Source organism: Zootoca vivipara, chromosome 1 (genome assembly GCF_965207765.1).
Source record: "Zootoca vivipara chromosome 1, rZooViv2.hap1.1, whole genome shotgun sequence".
Classification (NCBI taxonomy): Eukaryota; Metazoa; Chordata; class Lepidosauria; order Squamata; family Lacertidae; genus Zootoca; species Zootoca vivipara.
In genome coordinates, this window is record NC_142582.1 from 10,329,661 (window position 1) to 10,348,892 (window position 19,232).

The 19,232-nt window shown below is 43.5% G+C and overlaps 1 protein-coding gene across 1 annotated transcript in view; it reads right to left on the reverse strand.

Annotated features, from left to right (window-relative positions):
* The window catches only part of CDK15 (cyclin dependent kinase 15), a 47,739-nt gene that overhangs the window by 22,297 nt on the left and 6,210 nt on the right, over nt 1–19,232 (reverse strand). The window contains exons 5-10 of the mRNA XM_035137365.3: nt 18,766–18,860; nt 16,653–16,715; nt 15,577–15,700; nt 13,022–13,142; nt 11,257–11,350; nt 7,008–7,071 (exon numbers count right to left, since the gene is read on the reverse strand). Coding sequence (XP_034993256.3) covers nt 7,008–7,071; nt 11,257–11,350; nt 13,022–13,142; nt 15,577–15,700; nt 16,653–16,715; nt 18,766–18,860 — 561 coding nt within the window. The remainder of the gene's footprint in view (nt 1–7,007; nt 7,072–11,256; nt 11,351–13,021; nt 13,143–15,576; nt 15,701–16,652; nt 16,716–18,765; nt 18,861–19,232) is intronic.

Genomic DNA, 19,232 nt, shown 5'->3' on the forward strand with positions numbered 1-19,232 from the left:
GGGTGGGAGAGCTCTGATCCATGGACTCTTCCTTGCCCTCCTTGTGCTCATCTATCCTCAGGGAAGGCCATGACAGGTCTTGGTGCAGTGTCACCATGTTGGGGGGGGGGAGGCATGGGAGCAGGGGAAGATGGCGGTAGCTGCAGCCACCCAGCTCAACAAAAACACACAATGGATACCACCATCAGCATTTGCTCAGCCAGGCTTCATTTTGCACCATGCTTTCCAACCACAGGTTCCACATCTTTGAAGTTCTCCCAGCGCTTTACCTGGGAAAAATCTGCGTTTTACCGCTGAATTGGAGCAAATGTTGACGCTGAAAACCAGACTGCCATTTGCTCCAATTCAATGATAAAACATGGGCTTTCCCAGGGAAGCGCCAAAACAAAACAAAACACCTACACTAGGACACATAGCATTAAAGTTGGACGTGTGCCTAGAAACACAGGTCAAAAGGAAGTCTGGGTGACCCCTATGTCAGATGTTGACACTGGGCCCGATCATGTTGCATCATTCCCAGGGCTCATTCTGAGGTGGGGAAATAGTGTCCCTTATGGGTAATCAGTTGAATTCTGGAGGAGGAGGAGGAGGAGGAGGAGGAGGAGGAGGAGGAGGAGGAGGAGGAGGAGAATTAGCACCAATAAATTCTGCCTTCACACATCTCCTCCACCCAAGAAACTGGTGACATTTTTGCCGCCTGTGAATGGGATAGTGAAATGGGGGAAGACTACTTTAGCTTTGCTCAAGTAACTATGATTATAGTTTTAAATTTTCAAAAACTTTCTACCTTCAGGGACCTCTTCCTTATTTATTTGTCTGCCATGAAGTTCTCTCACATTCCACATGAGAGAGAGAGAGACAGCACCCAAGTGGTTCACATAAGACACTAACCATACCCCAGAGCCAGAGTACGTCCTGTTTTTTGTTTTTGTTTTAGTATGGGTGACCTTTGCTTCTAGAATGTACATTATATGCAATGGTTTTGGTGGGGGGGGGGGAAATACCAAGAAAATAAAATTAAAAATGAATGTGCTGCCACACCGATTCAAAATGAAAAAAAGCAGTGCTTAGAGGCAAGGCAGTCCTCTGTGGGGATGCAGGTTTCAATGTGATGCAAGTTTTAAACTAAGTGACCCCCAAACCCCTCAACGCAGCAGGAAGCAATTTCATTTTGGCTAGAGCTGTCCTGTCAACCCTAATCCTTTCCTATCCTTGAACTCAGGATGTATCTAGAGTCTAACTGCTTCATTCTAACATATCTAGAAAAAGATCAGGCTGCTGGCCTTTAGGTGCACAAGCGGAATTGAGAGAGGATTTACACGTCTTGCTTTTCAGCATGGTGAAACAAACACAGCAGTAGATTAATGCAAGGATTTAAGCTCACCCAGCATGAGATGCGGGGTGGGGTGGGGGGCAGCATTGTATTAAAAGAGTTTACAACTTCCTCGTTGGAAGCCACAAAACAAGACAGCCCAACCAAATGAACAGGCACAAGGCAAGACTCTTGCTAAAGCATTAGCAGCAGGTACAAAGGAATCTGAAAGACAGGATAATAGATTGGGGGGGGGGAGTTTCTGTGGCTCCCAGATGTTGCTGAACTACAATGCCTCTCATCCCTGACTATTGCACAGAATGGACAAATAATATCTCAGAGGATCTCATAAGGTCACATGCACACCATATATTTAAAGCACATAAAAATGCAAGTAGATAAATAGGAACCGCTACAGCAGGAAGGTAAACAGCGTTTCCGTGTGCTGCTCTGGTTCGCCAGAAGTGGCTTTGTCATGCTGGCCACATGACCTGGAAGCTATACGCCGGCTCCCTCGGCCAATAATGCGAGATGAGCGCGCAACCCCCGAGTCGGTCACGACTGGACCTAATGGTCAGGGGTCCCTTTACCTTTACCTAATACATATGTAAAACACATGCCTTCCCCCTAAAGAATCATGGGTACTGTAGTTTGTTAAGAGTGCTGGGAATTGTAGCTCTGCTAGGAATAATGTGCAATTCACGGGATTCTTTGGGGAAAGCCATGCACATTTAAGTGTGGCTTAAATGGAAGCTGTGGATCTGGCTTCAGTTTCTTGACTCACACATTGTTCGTTTAGTAGCATGGAGTCAGTTGCTGCATGGTTCCACCATTCTCACCATTACACTGCAATGCTACCACAAATATGTGTGTGTGTGTGTCTGTCTGTCTGTCTGTCTGTGTACGTTGTTGGCATCCACCTGTCTTGACAGACAGCGGAATGTTCCTCTGGATGCTAAGTTCAACTGCTGTGTTAGCAGCACTGATGTGACCTCCCCGGGGCACGCCTGAGCAGGATGTATGGAGGTCCTGGGCTGCCCAGAAGACATGACCCACCTCTTGGCCTTGGTGATGTGATCCAAAGGAAAGCAGAGCAATACATTTGGCACTAGCTTGGCTGCAGCAGTTGCCGGAAAGAGGTGTACAAGCTACCTTCTATCTGTCTTAGGGGCTCTACTCCAGATTTGTGCAGGGTTTAATCCTTAGCCTTTTCTTCTCCCTAATATCCCGCAAGGCAGCAGAGGTTTGGAATCAGAATTTCCCTTCTCCTCGATGGGCTACCTTCCTAAGTTGACAAGCCCCATCTGCTCCCTCTATGACACATGCCGAAACTGCCTTCTTGACCATTGGACCCACTAATTGATCGCATCCGCTCAATCTGCCAGAGCCTGTCCTTGCATACAGGAGAAGTCCCTAACCCACTGAGGGTTTGAGACCCATTGGATACCCTCACCTGGTTTAGCTGGCCAGTCAAAGCCGTTCACATGCTGACAGCTTCTAGGAGCCACAGGTGGGAGCCGAGTGCAGGGTGGGGACAAGGTGGACAAACTACCCCAGAAGGAGCACGATGTGTCCCCCCACCAGAGGTGCTACTCCTCTCCTAACACCACATACACTCCAAATTTTTATATATACGGTACATCCCCAGAACTGCCTGTGGAACTATTTCACACAGTGTTCAGTGGATGTGCTTTAAACGTATGGATCTGCCCAATAATTCAAAGGAGGAATGGAAAACTGGCAGGTTTTGCCAGTGACACTGTGTTGATTTCAGTGTAGGGGCTATTCGAAGTTCCTTTTTGGGGTGAGCAAAACTGTAACGCTGTATCTGCCATGTGTCTCAGGAAATGAACTTAAAACCAGTGAATTTGGAAACATCTCTGTCAATGATTCACTTGGACGTACGGCGTTTTATAGCCCAGGTCAGGTGAACACCAAGCAGCAGTTGATCTTGTGTAAATGCACCAACCCCCACGTAAAAAGGGACGGTAGCTTGAGAGTATCAAGTGGTGACTAATTGAGAACAGTGGGGGTGAAAGCACAGAATCCAATCTTAAATCGTGCATTTATATTGCTCTTGCTAGGCAGAGTCTTTGTTCTCAGTAGCCTTTGGAGCATAATGTTCTGCATACTGTGAACACAGCATGTAGGTGTACACTTGAATATGAAATAACTATTTTGCAAGGCAGCTGTCAAGGAACTCTATTGATAACGTTGCTCTGGAACGCAGGAGATGCCGGCTAATTAAACCATGATTGATACTCACTGCCTGGGCAGATTTATACATTCCTCAAACCAGCCAAGCCTTCATATGATGGAGTAGTGGACATGTCACCCTGAATTATGCAGATAACGTCCCATGGGATCACCTTGTTGTGTCCAATTCACAAGCTTCTACTTCCTTAAAAAGGGCAGCATCATGTGAATCCAGGATCAGCAGGACTAGGTATTCCTGTGGCACTCCCATGTCAGACATTATCTATGTATTAGTGGGGATGCAGAGCCCCTGCATCTCCACCATATAACAACTCTCACCTGTCCACTCACCTGTGCACCTACAACACAGGTGGGCAACCTGTGGCCCCAACCTCATTTTATGTGGCATCTGATAACTCATGAACCTGCCCCATTCCTCCATTCCATCAGAGTGCCTTCCTTCCTATTTGTGGTTTTTCTTGGCTTTTTAAAAGTTTCCCCCTTCTTTCTACATCGTTTCAGAGCAATTGGAATGTACAGTGTTTTATTTGAAATTCCAAAAACAAAACAAAACAACACAACACAACAACAAACAACAACAACAACAACAACAACACATTTCCCCCTTGCTTTTTTCCTGGTTGTATGGCTTGGGAGAAATGTTTTTTCCCCCTACCCAGATGTCTGGGTAGGTTTATGCCATGTGTGTATAAAGCACACTGAAGTCAGAAATGAATTACTTTCACTTGCTTTCCAGAACTGACCATCCACCACTGGTGAATATTTCACTTACCAAAAAGAAAAAAAAGTTCCTTAGTTCTTTTGTGGTGGTGTGCTCTCTCGTCCCAGTCTCAGAATGTGCATCTTCTCCAATTTTGTTTTAAAGTACCTCGCTGGAGTAAGTACAGCTACCCCTGCTAGCAAACTTACTTGCCCTTCGCACCCCCAGTTATTATGTGGGGAAGATGGGACACCGACCCCTTAGTCTGCAGAGGAAGGCGACACATTCTCATTTCACGCCAGTTTGATTAATGAGACTTGGCTAATTGTGTGAAAAATTCCAGACATTTACAATGCAAGTTTGGGTTATTGTTTAGCCAATCACGGCTAGCATGTGAAAATCAGAAGATGTTTAGTTTTCGAGCACTGGGGCCAGAGAAAGGGCAGCTTGGAGCAAGTCACAGAACAACACCCACTTCTTTGAAGAGATGTTACTATGCTCTGCTAAACCTGCAAACCTCTGGCTGAAAGCCTTTCTCTCCCCCACCCCACCCCCGCCAACCGCCACCGCAATTCTTGCTACTCCTGGTTTTCAAACAGATCTTGCTCCCTCCTCATCTCTCCAAGTACAAGCAAGAGGCACACCAGCTAACATGCAGATGGATGGATTTCACATTTCAGGCTTTTAAAAATTTCACTTTTATATATACAGTATATATCTTTCCAAAAGAATGATCCTGCTGAGAGGTAGAGAATTGGTGTTGATCATTTCCCAACCCTAACCCTCTCTGGCACCTGGGTATAGCGCTCTGAAAGATATCCCACGAGAAAACATTAAACAAAAAAAGAGGAGGGGGAAAGGAAAGGAAAGGAAAACCAGGAGGTGCGGGGGGGGGGGGGCGTTGAGCCTCCTTTTCAAAGCGCACTTCTCAATCTGCCCACATCAAAATAAGAGACAACTGGCCCTTTGAAGTTCAGGACACAGAAGTCTCACCCAGTCTGCATGGGAATAAAAGAAACTTGCTTTATAAATCACATGTGCGGCTGCACTCTCTCTCTCTCTCTCTCTCTCTCTCTCTCTCTCTCTCTCTCTCTCTCTCTCTCATTCTCTCTTACACACATGCTTCTCGCCTTGCCCACATCCAAATCAGAGACAGAAGGGCAGAGGGGACCCTCCAACCCATCTCTAGAAAGATTGAACAATACAGTGATACCTCGGTTTACGAACTTAATCCGTTCCGGAAGTCCGTTCTTAAACGGAAGCTGTTCTTAAACCGAGGCGTGCTTTCCCTAATGAGGCCTCCCACCGCCCTTCCACCGTTCGGATTCTGTTCTTTGACCGAGGTACAAGTTCTCAAACCGGGACACTATTTCCGGTTTGGGGAAGTTTGTAAACTGAATCGTTTCTAAACCAGACTGTTCTTAAACCGAGGGTACCACTGTATAGCCACAATCAGTTTTATAGCACCAAAGCCAAAATCTAATACCAGCCAGTGTATTTAAAATTTGACAAGCCAGCATGATTACCATACACAGGGATCTTTTTAGGCTGATCAGAGATCATGTCACTATTCAATCTGGCCTCCACCTGCCGCCACTTCTTGCAGACTCTGCAGAGGAAGAACGAACTTTTCAGGTTTGATGCACATGTACAGTGTCTAGCACAACGGCTGCATGGCTGACAGAAGAGGCAGACTGCATCTATCCAGCCTGCTGGTGTTCCCACCCACTACAGATTTCCCTAGCCTGTGCTGTCCCACACTGCCACCACGTGGCAATGCACCCAAAGGGCTGCCATACCGAGTGAAAAAAAGAAAGACGGAACGAACAGCAGAGGTGAGCTTCGGAAGGCTGCATACGCAGGGCCATGGGCATAGCCGGGGGGGCAGGGAGGGGCAGCTGCCCCCCTTACATATAAAAAAATCAATAAAAATACCTAGCAAACTGAGGTTCTGCGCACCCCCCAACAAAATTCCTGGCTACGCCCATGCGCAGAGCACATTTAAAACACCTTTCAATCACCCAGCTTTCCCCCAAAGAATCCTGGGAAACGGCTGTTTCCCCATCACAGAGCTACAATTCCAAGCACCCTCATCCTCAGGATTTTTTTTGGGGGGGGGGGAGAATGGAATTCCTGCAGGAAGGCAACAGAGTGGACTGAGAAGCAGAAGAAGCCCAAAAATGAGGCTTCCGACAAACAGCAAAGGGGCTTTGAGGGAAACGATGCTTAAAGAAGGAAGGGCAGAAAGACACCTGGGGAGCCCAGAAATGTAGGAGAGGAGGAAGGGGGAATTGGGCCAGAGAGGAGTGTCCAAGAGGGGACAGAAAGCTTAGAAAAGGGAAGCAAAAAAAGAGAGAGTAAAATACATGATTAAGTAGAGGGGCAGAGGAAACCAGGAGCTTAAGAGAGAAAGCAAATAATGTAGGATATGCTGGAAACTGCCCACAGTGGCTGGGGCAGCCCAGTCAGATGGGTGGGGTACTTTATTATTATTATTATTATTATTATTATTATTATTATTATTATTATTACAGAAAAGAGAGGGCAACCAACAGGAATAGCCAGAAGGGAGAAAGCCTATACCTTCCATAGAGTTATTCATCAGTCATAGTATTCAGTCTTTCTCTGCTTCTTGTTTAACACTGAACTGTTTTATGGATGAGCCAAAAGCTCTTAAAAGTGTTGCTACCTTCAGGATGCAACCATGGATTTTGCTCATATGAAAAGCAGCTTCAAATAGCATTTGTGGGATATTTGCCACCTGAAGAGAGATCATACCTGGCTTATAAAGGGGAAGCTTGGAAACCCCTGGCCACGTTCCTTCGGTTGGGACTTCCAGTACCTGCATAAAGCAAGAGACAAGCCAAAAACAAAACAGCAACTCAACACACACCCAATGTCTTTTCCAAATACATGTATGCAGACTAGATTCTAGTCTCGGGTTTGCTCCTGGAAAAAGGGGCCCAGCAAGGTTTTCTTACCAGGGTGTAGCCGGGAATGCAAATGTGCTTTAGCGACTGCAAAGGCAGGTGCCATTTCAAATATATCAGCGGCACTCAGGATCATGGTACAGTCTCTCTCTTTTTTTTTTTTTACACCCAAGGTGCTCCCCTGGAGACCAGGATTGCATTGATGAGTGACTCCTGATGGTAGTAGCTCCCCCCAAATGATAGGCATTCAGAAGCCGTACGCTGGCTGCGATGGAGATCCCCGCTGCTTTAAGATGAAAAGGAATAGATAGCAAACGAATCTTCTGACAGGTGTTTTTAAAAAAAACCATCCGGGGCACAATTCAAAGACATTCTGGGCCTCAAGTACGCTGTATCTTGATGAGGTGGTCTGAGTCCACCTTAGGATTCTGCCCGCAAGCAAACAAATCTGTGCCAATGAAAATGTGATACGTCCTCCCCACCAAAGCAAGCTTTTTGTTACTGGCTGACGGAGCGATGCTTCCGAATCCTTATTTGTCTTTGCAATTGGAGCAGCTACATAGCTCTGTTTTAAAAGCATCAGAAAATGCTGATAATGAAATGAATATTCATCCTATCACACTTTCTCTTTTAGCCTGGTATCTTTTGAAATTTCAAGTTCACACAAAAAAACACACACCACCAAATGTTTAGATTTTTCCCTTCCCTTTTGTGGCGAATTTGTGGTTCCAAACTTGAACAAATTCACAAGCAAAGCTCAAACTGATTCAAAACTTGTGATTCAGATCAATACTTCGAAGAGTTTGCTTAGAAATGCAAAGGATTTTTAGAAATTAATATTTATTCTATCAGTTTCTTTTCAGCGTTGACTCTTTTGAAATTTGTAGTTGGGGGGGGGGGGAAGCAAACAAAAAGAGGTGGTTCTTGCTCCCTATCAGCAAATCACTCCACTCTAAACCAGTCCACTCTATTCAGGGTATCAATTGACAAGAACAATTTTAATTATTTGGAAGTAAAGAATGAATATGCTTGTGCCAGCTGTTTTCCTGTTTCTTCCATTGGCTCTTCCTTCTAGTAAAGTACAATCAATACAAGGGTTGAGAGGGAAGAGGTTTTATTCAGATTATAGGGATTTTATTTTAATGCCAAGCTGATAATGATAATAATGATAATGATAATGATAATAATAATGATGATGATGATAATTTATTTATACCCTGCCCTCCCCAACCAAGGCCGGGGTCAGAGCAGCTAACACCAAATATAAAACAACTAGTTAAAATACAATTCAACAACAAGACTAAATACATTTAAATTTAAATTTAAAATTTAAAATTAAAAAATTAAAAATGCAGCCTCATACAAAAGCGGAAAAGAAAGGGAAAATGGGGGAGGGGATCAGGTTGGCTCCAGGCCAAATGCCAGGCGGAACAACTCTGTCTTACAGACCCTGCGGAAAGAAATCAGGTCCCGCAGGGCCCTGGTCTCAGGAGACAGAACGTTCCACCAGGTCGGGGCCAGTGTTGAGAAGGCCCTGGTTCTAGTTGAGGCTAATCTGATTTCCTTCGGGCCCGGGACCTCTAAGGTGTTACTATTTATGGACCTTAAGGTCCTCTACAGGACATACCGGGAGAGACGGTCTCCCCATAAGTACGAGGATCCTAGGCCGTAAAGGGATTTAAAGGTCAAAACCAGCACCTTAAATCTGACCCTGTACTCCACTGGGAGCCAGTACAGCTGGAAAAGCACTGGGCGAATATGTTCCTATGGCAGGGACCCCGTGAGGAGCCTCGCTGCAGCATTCTGCACCCGCTGGAGTTTCTGGGACAGCTTCAAGGGCAGCCCCGCGTAGAGCGAGTTACAGTAGTCCAGCCTGGAGGTGACCGTTGCATGGATCACTGTGGCCAGATCGGGGCGGGAAAGGTAAGGAACCAACTACTTAATGCAGCGAAGGTGGAAAATGTCACCATAGAAAGGGAGGCGTCAAGGATTACACCTAAACTCTTAACGGAAGGCAGTGGCACTAATTGGGCCCCCGCAAGAGAAGGGAGTTGGTCCCTCATCCCGATGCCATCCCGACCCAGCCAAAGGACCTCTGTCTTCGAAGGATTTAGTTTCAGTCGGCTCCCACGGAACCATAATGGAACAATAGATATGAGAAGCAAGAGGTTCACATTTGTTGCTTACCAAACCCAGACACTAAATCCCAGAGATATGGGAAATGTATCTCTTTAGACTCTGCCTTATATAAATTTCCTCCTATCACAATTAGTTGGCCATCCGCCACCAGGGCCTTTCTAAAAGAGTGGTCAGGTTTTTGTTTTATTGGTGCTGTAGCCAGTTTGAGACACCCCCCAACCCCAACCCCCACATTTTTGTTAGTACTTAATGGATTGCAGTGTTATCTATGATGTTTTAATCATAGTTTATTGCACTCTGCTGCAAGCCTCTTTGAGGAATACATTCCCCCAAAAATGTATCTACAGTTAAAGCTTAATAGTTTATACACTGCTAATAAGGTATTAAGTGTCAACCACTTTGACATGGACATTAATTAGAATATGAACATTAATTAGACATTAATAAGATGGATATGCCTTTGGAGGTTGTTTACAACATGACAAAAAAATTAATAATGCAAGGCAGTGTTAGAGTATAAATCCATACCTTCCTACATTTCTCTGATAAGAATAGGAACGTCCTATTCCATCATCATCATCATCATCATCATCACCCCGCCTATCTGACTGGGTTGCCCCAGCCACTTTGGAAAGCTTCCAACATACATAAAAACATAATAAAACATTAAACATTTTAAAACTTCCCTATACAGGGCTAGCTTCAGATGTCTTCTAAAGGTTGTGCAGTATACTGTAGTTACTTATCTCCTTAGCTTGGGGGTTACATAATTGCATACCCTCCAATATTTCTCCAATGAAAACAGGGACATCCTAAGGAAAAGCAGGACATCCAGGGATCAAACCAAAAACCAGGCTGGCTTCTGTAAATCCGGGACTGTCCCTAGAAAATAGGGACCGGACATTTGGCGGGTCTGCAGACCTGAATCTGGCTAACGGCTGATTAAAATGATTGGCAGCAGTGCAGATACAGTCCTAGTGGCAGGATAGCACTTATTATGCAAGGTGAAGGATCCACCAGTGGTTTTCTGACTGTAGTAGGGCCCAAACAGGGCCTTTTGTGTGCATGTTGGGGAAGGAACAGGGCTGGCCTTGGATCGATGGCATCCATGGCTAACTTGTTGCCCTTAACCACTCAGCAATAGGGCCTCATGTTTTTCCAAAAGGAAGTAAAATGGAGAAAAGGCACACACACACACACACACACACACACACACACACACAAACAAACAAAATTGCTTCAAGCTGACAGGATTTTGGATGTCATAGAACAACTGGCCCAGATTCTCACTCCCACCCAGAAGTGTTTTTTGGTCAAAATAAGAGAGGAGGAGCTGATACTCCTTAAAGTGCCTTGGTTGCAAGCACAAGATGGCTGCTACAAGCAGCAAAAAAGTAAAATAAAAATAAAAGATAGATGACGGTACACCAGGCATAGGCAAACTCTGCCCTCCAGGTGTTTTGGGACTACAACTCCCATCATCCCTAGCTAACAGCTCCTATTCCCAACATAGGGGTGCAGCTTTGGATACTCTCCCCCCAAAAAACCCAAACGCACACACACACACACACACACACAAGAGAATGCTGTTTTACATGACACAAAGAAATACAAGAGTTTAACAAGAGGGAGCAGAAAGTGCAGCAACTCCACTTTTGTGTGCCTCCTTCAACCTGCTATCCGTTTAATTGGTTTTAAATTTTTGATGAGACAAGAGAGGCATCAAAGGGAAGTCACTTTGATTTATCTTAGTGTTTGTGGGGAAATTGCCAAATATAGACCAGCCTATTGGATACAACCCCAAACTTAACACACTGGGAGTGAGTGAGACTTTCAATCAAATTGCCCTTTTCTGTTGCATCCATCATTGGGACTAGATAGACAGACGGATAGAAGCTGACCCTTTTGAGATGCTAATGATCTTTGTTTCAGTTTCCCAGGTGTATCATTATACTTACCACCCAGATCTTCTCCAACTGTTCAAAGGTGTTGCAAACCCCTGGAAACAGAGGCTGACCCTGAAGCATCTCAGCAAATATGCAGCCTGCACCCCTGGAGAAAAGGAATATATTCTCTTCACTCACTCAGCCTCACACTGCGGATATTAAATACACAGATAAATATGCCTAAGTCCAGATCTAGGTGGAAGGAAACCACATGCACTACATCCTCAGTTACATTTTTCTATTCAAAGGAAGAAGGTGTTTCCCCAAAACATCAAGCCCTCTGGCCCGACTTGGACAGTCAATGGATCTCCCAATTAAAAACAGTGGCTAAATAGGATCGCTAAATAGGGTTTCAGCAGTGGGATGCCCTGCTCTTCCCTGCTCCCAACACACGCGCCACATTGTGCTCCTAATCAGAAACACTTCTCCAAAGCTGCTATATTGGCCATGGGGGTGGGCAGGAGGGAGACAGGTGCAATGCAACTATATGAGCAGCCTCCGGGAATAGGGAGGGGGGTTGATGTCAGTACAGAAAATGGCACCTCCTTCACGCATCCCAGTTTTTGGGATGGCACTGGCCGAGGCTGCGGTACAGGTTTCTCCCATATGCCCCCGGCCGTATCACGTTACAGTGGTGACCTGGGCAGGAGCTACTCTGCAATGGCTCCCACTCAGCCAGCATAATGCAGGAAATGAACTGCCACCAGAGACCAAGGAGATAAATAGCTATACAACTTTTAGAAGACACCTGAAGGCAGGCCTGTATTGGGAGTTTTTAATGTTTGATGTTTTATTATGTTTTTATATGTGTTGGAAGCTGCCCAGAGCTGCGGGAGCAACCTGACCAGATGGGTGGGGTAAAAATGAAATGAAATGAAATAATACAATACAATACAAATTACAGATAATAATTACTGTACAGGTCTCATGGCTTTTTTTCAGCCAGAACTTGCCGAAACTCAGTTTCTGGCACCTCTCAGGTGGACCCATTGCCATTATAAGAGAACAAGGTGTTAATGGTGAGTTCCGGCACCTCTTTCCCTAGAAAAATAGCACTGACAGGTCTCTAACTAAAATGGACAGGAACTAATCATGAGCAGAAGTGATCATCCGCACTGTTTCAAGTATGTTACGTTTGTTTCTCTCTTTGCCTCACAAGCAGAAAAGCAGCAGCAATGTCAAAAATAATTCAGAAATAAAATGCTAATGTGGATCGGACATATGTGTGATTGCCTTGAAGTGGACCTAATGTCTAGCCCTCCCGCTGCCATTGCTAAAGGGACTTGATTAGTTTGTATATTAGTTGAAGAGAGATTTAAAAAAACCCCTCTTCGCATACTCTCAGGTGTGCATTTACCATGCTGAGATTGAGTGAGTATTGGCTTGTGTGGTGCTCCTCACAATGAACACAAGGGCATGGTAAAATATCTCACTTCTCCTTCTATGTTCTTCTGGACCTATCTCAGTAAGAAAGAGGGAAGAATCTCCATATCTACTCTGATAGGGGCTCAAGTCCAATTCAAGTCTAGAAATTGGTGATATCAGTTGGCTTGGGGGTAGGGATCTAGGTTCCACACACCCCACTTGTGTGTCAGCTTTGAAAGTCAAGGAAAGTTCTTCCTTTTACTGTATTATGTTTGCAAATTAAATTTTTATGTAGTTCAGGTGATTTATAATGATGGTCTCAAAAAGGGCTCTTATTGCATACTGCCAACGTTCTTTATATGCTTGAAAGGGGAAGAATGTTATGCTCAACGTGTTTTATAGCATCTCTCACCAGATATCCACATCAGCAGAATAGTCAGTGGCTCCTAACAGCACATCAGGGGGTCGGTACCCCAATGTCACCACTTCAGTGGAGTATGTTTGACTGGGAAGGGACTTGGCACGAGCAAGACCTGTCAAGACACAAGTCATTTAATTGCATTATAATGCATTAAATTATAATTGCAATCCACTCTCTATAGCATAAATATCATGGCCATTTCTATCAAGGTTAGGCTGCAATCCTAAGCGATATGCAATGCTGTCAATTTTGGTTTCTCTCAGTTTCTAATTACTGTATTCAAGCTTCAAATTCAGTTCCACATCAGTTTGCAGAATTTTTGAAAAATCATTCATCAGCAGTTTAGTACTAACTTCTAATATTTTCCCATGTAATTCTGCCTAATATACACATTTAATAGTGTGATTTTCCCTAATGCAATGCATCTCTCTGTGTTATTTTCACTCATATATACATTTAATGCACACTTTACCCCAGTATATGCATTTTTATGGACGTCACTTGGTGGGAGAATTGCATTGTGAAATTCAGAGAAATGTGAATTTTGAAGGATGACTGTTTCGGTTCACACAATTTTTTCTGAAAGTGAAAATTAGGTAAGTTCACCTTAAAATGCAAATGGAATCAAATTTCTCCTGCATCCTACCTGGAGATAAGCCCCAGTAAATTAAAAAACAACAAAACTTTGTTACTTCTTAATACGTAGACAGGATTAGGATTTTAGCCTTTATGAAGTTATCCTTTATAATTAACTGCAACATCAACCCATTACTATTATTTCACATCTTTTTTATGTGAATGATCTCAAATGAGTGTCTAGTATAGATAGGCATTCAAGGCCTTGAACACATAGCCACTTTTTGGTGGCTCCTCAGTTTCTGAATAACCTAGAGGCCCAAATATCTAATTTCCCAGTATCTTACACTTCTTGACCCAATGTCAACACTGTTGCAAACTCATCTACTGTGTATTTTGGAAAGAAAGTAGTTTGTCTGTTTGATCACTAGGCATTCAGCCGCCTCTTGAGATATCATCGCCAAAGGGTTCCCAAAATGGGGCCGGCAGCCTTCATCAACGTTTGGATACAAGGAGCCACTTTGAATTAAAATGGCGAACCCAAACAAGACTTTGGTGTGACTTCATGCCAGTTTTTTTATGCAATGGGTCCAAGCTTACAAATTACAACATCTTTTTAAAAATCACTGGGTCATAGCTGCCAAGTACCCCGTTTTCCCTGGGAAACCCCCGTTTTTACTTACCTTTTCCCGGTGGTCCCCCGTATCACTTCGTCTCCCGTTTTTCTCCGTTATTTTCTCCTGCCAGCGGCCATTTATTTCTTTCCGATTTGCCCTTCTATGGGCACCAAAAATGGCCGCCACCAGCTTCAAAAGTCGCATCTACGCATGTCCGGAAGTGCATAGGCGCGACTTCCGGTGTCGGCGACAGCCATTTTTTGTGCCCATAGATGGGCGGAGCGACACCGGAAGTTGCGTCGACGCAACTTCCGGTGTTACACGGCTGCCGGTCCCGGATTCTGCAGTCCGGGACTTGGAAGGTAAGCTGGGTTTTTTGGATTCTACAAATTCCTGGGCAGCAGTGGGTACTCTCAACTACCGTAGTGTCAATATAAAGTGAGCAGCCAACCCCACCTCAATTAAGTTTAAGTCAAAACACTTGGATTTAAGATAATTTCCCCCAGTAGCTTCATGGGCATTAAACTAGATTATTTTCTAGTGCTGCCACTTAATTGGTTCATTACCAGTGCCCAATGTTATGGTTCAGTTTGAATATTCGGGATGTCTCTGAGCCGTTTTCATAGACAAGGACATTACATGAAGGGGCCTTAAAGTGTACATAATTGCCACAGCAGTACAAAGAGCCCAAAGGCTTCTGTGATGGGGAAGCAGACTCATTTAACTTATTAGTTAGGGAGCTAAATTTATTACATTTATTTTATGCTACTTTCCTACAAGTGTAGATTTTACATTAATGCCCTCTCCAGAAACATACTCAAAGATGGAAACCCAAGATGCAAGGCCAGCTATGGAAATGCAGCCAAACAGATGCCAATGAAATAAATAATCACCATAAATGAAACAAGCAATTGCAAGAACACGCACACAATATGTGTCATGTCTGTGTGAGTTAAAGTCAACTGTTTTCACCGAGGGCTTTTCCATACATACAAAAAGGCAATTTTTAACCTTAGTATTGAATGCAATGCTGACAGTTGTACAATATGCCCTGCCAATGAGCTGTGGATCTCTGCCCCTTACTTTTAATTATCAAATGTTGGCAGGTATGCATTCCCTGTGGAGCTGGAGAGAATTCTCATTTGACGTTAACTGGTTTCATCCAGGCATATTTTCTAAATCCTTTGTTTATTTTATGTTATACGGAGGAGAGGGATGGTACAGCAATGTGCTCCCCCCAAAGATCAGTGAAAGCAAAAACAAATCTGTCAGTTTGCGATTCATAAAGATGGGAAAGCTGGCCTTTGCCAGAAGGTCTGGCTATTGTCCAGCAGTCTGACTATGATGGCTTACCAAAATCAGCTAGCTTAAGCTCTCCAAGGCAACTGAGGAGCAGGTTCTGAGGTTTCAGGTCACGGTGAAGGATGCGGTGATCATGTATGAAAGCCAAAGCTCGCAGAAGTTGGAACATAAAGAGCTGGCAGACAGAAACAGGACTGGTTAATGACTGATCAGTTTTACTGCTGCATTTCAAGCAAAAGAACAAACCCTTGATAGAAAAGTAAGCAAATACATAACACCCTTGAAAGCTACTTATAATCGACAGCACAGGCCGAGGCCGAGACTATTATGGGGTGCTTTGCTTCAGAGCAAATCAAATTATTTACATTTGGCACCAATGGACATACCTGTCTACAGCTTCAAAAATAATCATTTCAAGATCTCACTTATTGCAAGACCTCTGCAAGATAGGTGCAGCTGAAAGAGACAGACTTGTGTTTATGTATGAATGGAACTGATTACTTTGGGAAGAAAAAAACCTAGTTACAGGTAAGTAGCCGTGTGGGTCTGACGTAGTCGAAGCAAAATAAAAAATAAAGAAAATCCTTCCAGTAGCACCTCAGAGACCAACTAAGTTTGTCATTGATATGAGCTTTCGTGTGCATGCACACTTCTTCAGATACCCTCTTTTTATTGCAGCTGATAATTTTTGAGCACCCATGTCTGGGCTTAGAAGCAGGACAGAAACTGTAAAATAAATATATAGCCAGTTAACTAACCAACGAGAGATTTAAACCAAGGCTGGATCTACACAGATATTAAAAAACGCTATGAAAATATATATATAGCCACAATGCAATGGTACCATTGACTTCAGATTGCTGCTCTACAGCACCATCTGGTGTCACATTTTTAATGTTATAATATAATTGACCTGTGTAGCAGAGTCCCAAACCTCCTCAGTTCAGTGAAACAATCTATCCAATAGCCAAAGCTGCTCTTGGCATATGATCTTTAGGCTATAATCCCATGTCTACTCACCTGGCAGCGCCTCCTATTGAACCGAATGGGACTTACTTCTGAGTAGACATGCATAGGATTGCACTGTTGCACACTTAAGAAAAGCAAATTTTTCTTCAAGAACTTACCTTAACATTATACAGATGAAGCCCCCCAGGATGCTGGGACATGTACTGCGCCAAGTCTGTGTGCTAAATAAATAGACAGGAAATGGAATTGAGGGCGGTGAACCCAATTTTCTTAGAGACTTTCTGCAAAATCCATGCAACCACATGTTGGGTGCTTTGCACAAGCCTCCCGCCAGCCCCTTGTTGATGAAACTAGTAGGACTTTGTGTGTGCCTTGGGGAACACACAAATACTACACCAATCTATGCCAGTTCCTTGTACTATGCTGAGCCAAAAGAGCATGCCATTGATCTGAATCCATCTTTACTTTCAACACACAGCCATTTAAAAGTGTGTCAACCATGCGAGCAAGATATCACGATATATAAAGTACATTAACATGGGCTGCAATACTTTCATGATACAGGAGGCTTTTAAAAGGGCAAATGGCATCTGCTAGAGAGCGGCTGACAATCAGCAGAATGAGAACAACCAGGGAGGGGTCATTTAACCCTTTCCTCCCCTCCTGAGGTGCTGAGGATAATCCCTCCTCTGAACCAGTGTATGTGTGCATGAGGGATGTGTTGTGTCCTCCCAGTACAATTATTAGCTTCAGATGAGATATTTCTACAGGATCTCAGCAGGGGAAGGAACATTTCCCTTCGCTGCCTTCTGCAATTTTGATAATTAAAAGCTATGCCTGGAGTCAGTAGAAGATTAAGATGAGAGCTAAGAAATTGAGGCAGAATGAAGACACTATGGAGGCTGCTGGTAGGTGGCCCATCTGGCTGTGGAGGTGTTGTTTGACCTGTTCTTCTTCTTCTTCTTTTTTAAATACATTTTTATTAGGGTTTATAAGTAAAAACACAAAGATTATTATCAAATATCCTTTTTTTGTCCAAACTAAAATGTTAATTTAAAGGCAAAAAGGAGAAAGGAAAGAGGAGAAAGGTGAAAAGAAAGAGAAAGATATAGAGAAAACGGGAAAGGAAAAGATTTATTATTACTATTATTATTTATTGTTATTATTTTCATTTTTATACTGCTTTACATTTTTAAATAAAAATCTCAAAGCGGTTTACAGCATAGTAAAACATCAATAAAACAATCCAGAATCAAGAGAGGGAGAAAGTTAAGAACTAAAGAACTTCCGATTCTTTGTCTGACTGCTACATATAAGCATTACTCATGTCATCCACTCCAGTATAACACCTAATAAAGCCACTTTCTATTGATCATCATCTTCAATCCTCAAACCCAAATGTCATCATTTCTTTTTCTTTTTCATGCAAAAAGTCTATGAGACTTTCCAATCCTTAGTCAAAGTTAACAATGACTTTTCTCTGATTAGGCATGTCAATTTCGCCACCTCAGCTATGTCCATTAATTTTAACAAGCATTCCTCCACTGTTGGTAATAATGAGTTTTTCCACCTTTGGGCATATAAAAGTCTCGCCGTTTGTTTGGCCTGTTCTTAATGGAGGTTGCACTTCCTTTTGTAGGATTAATGCAAGAATGGGAAACCTGTGGCATTACATATGCTGCTGAACAACAATTCTTATCATCCTTGACTATTGGCCTTGCTGATTGGGACTGAAGAGAGGAATTAGCTAACAACATCTGAAGAATTCAGAGTCCCCGCGCCATACCTGATTTAATCCCGCAAAAGGTTTGCCAGAGTATCACCAGCAGATTGTACACAAAAGGTAGGAGAATTTACATATACCTCAGCTTGACCACATTATTTCTCTGGTTGTGTTGCTTTTACAAGGATCATTACTCAAATGGTGAGGGAGGGAGAGGTTTTTGCAAATGTGCTTGTGAACGAACAATCCAGTGGTTTTACGAGTCTGTTGTCATGGCAGTTGCAAGAATAATCAGTTCCTACCAGCTTTTCTGCAAATGAAGCATGTTTTAAAAATGCAGCTGTTGCTTAAGAGAAGTTAGGGATCTGAGAAGATAGCTCTCAAAGGCAATTAGGAAAAGCAAGCAAGAAACATATATCACCATGATGGACTCTTACGCATTGCTATAAAACACTTTGTAGCACTGCAAAAAGAGAGGACCCAGTGTTTGTTTGCCGGCTCATGAGAAAGCTCACAAGCCCTAAATAAACCGGAGAAAATCAACTCACCAAATACTCGAAAACTAATGTCAGAGTCTCTTTGGTCTGGATGATGTCATGAAGGAGCACAATATTGGCATGCTTCAAGCCCTTGAGGAGAGATGCTAAGGAAGGACACATAAATAGGGGTCAGCCTGCTGTCTGCGAGAGAGGGAAACAATTTAACAGCACAGAAAGCAAGGCAAGGCTGCCTTGTCAAATTCAACTGCCCATCATTTCCACACCTGGAATTTTGAGCAGGAGCTGGTCCCGATTTGTCTTCTTCTTAAACAGGAGGAATGCCTCAGAAGCGATAGAACAGTTAAAATTAGAAACCTTTCCCACCATGCTTTTCTCATTAGAGGTGAATCAAGATGCCAAAACAGCCTAGATATTGGTCTCTCTCAATGATAGCACAGGCCAAAGCCCCAGATGCTGGCATAAAAGAACACTACCCTCTCCTGCTAATTTAGGGTTTTATGGATATGTTCACAGTA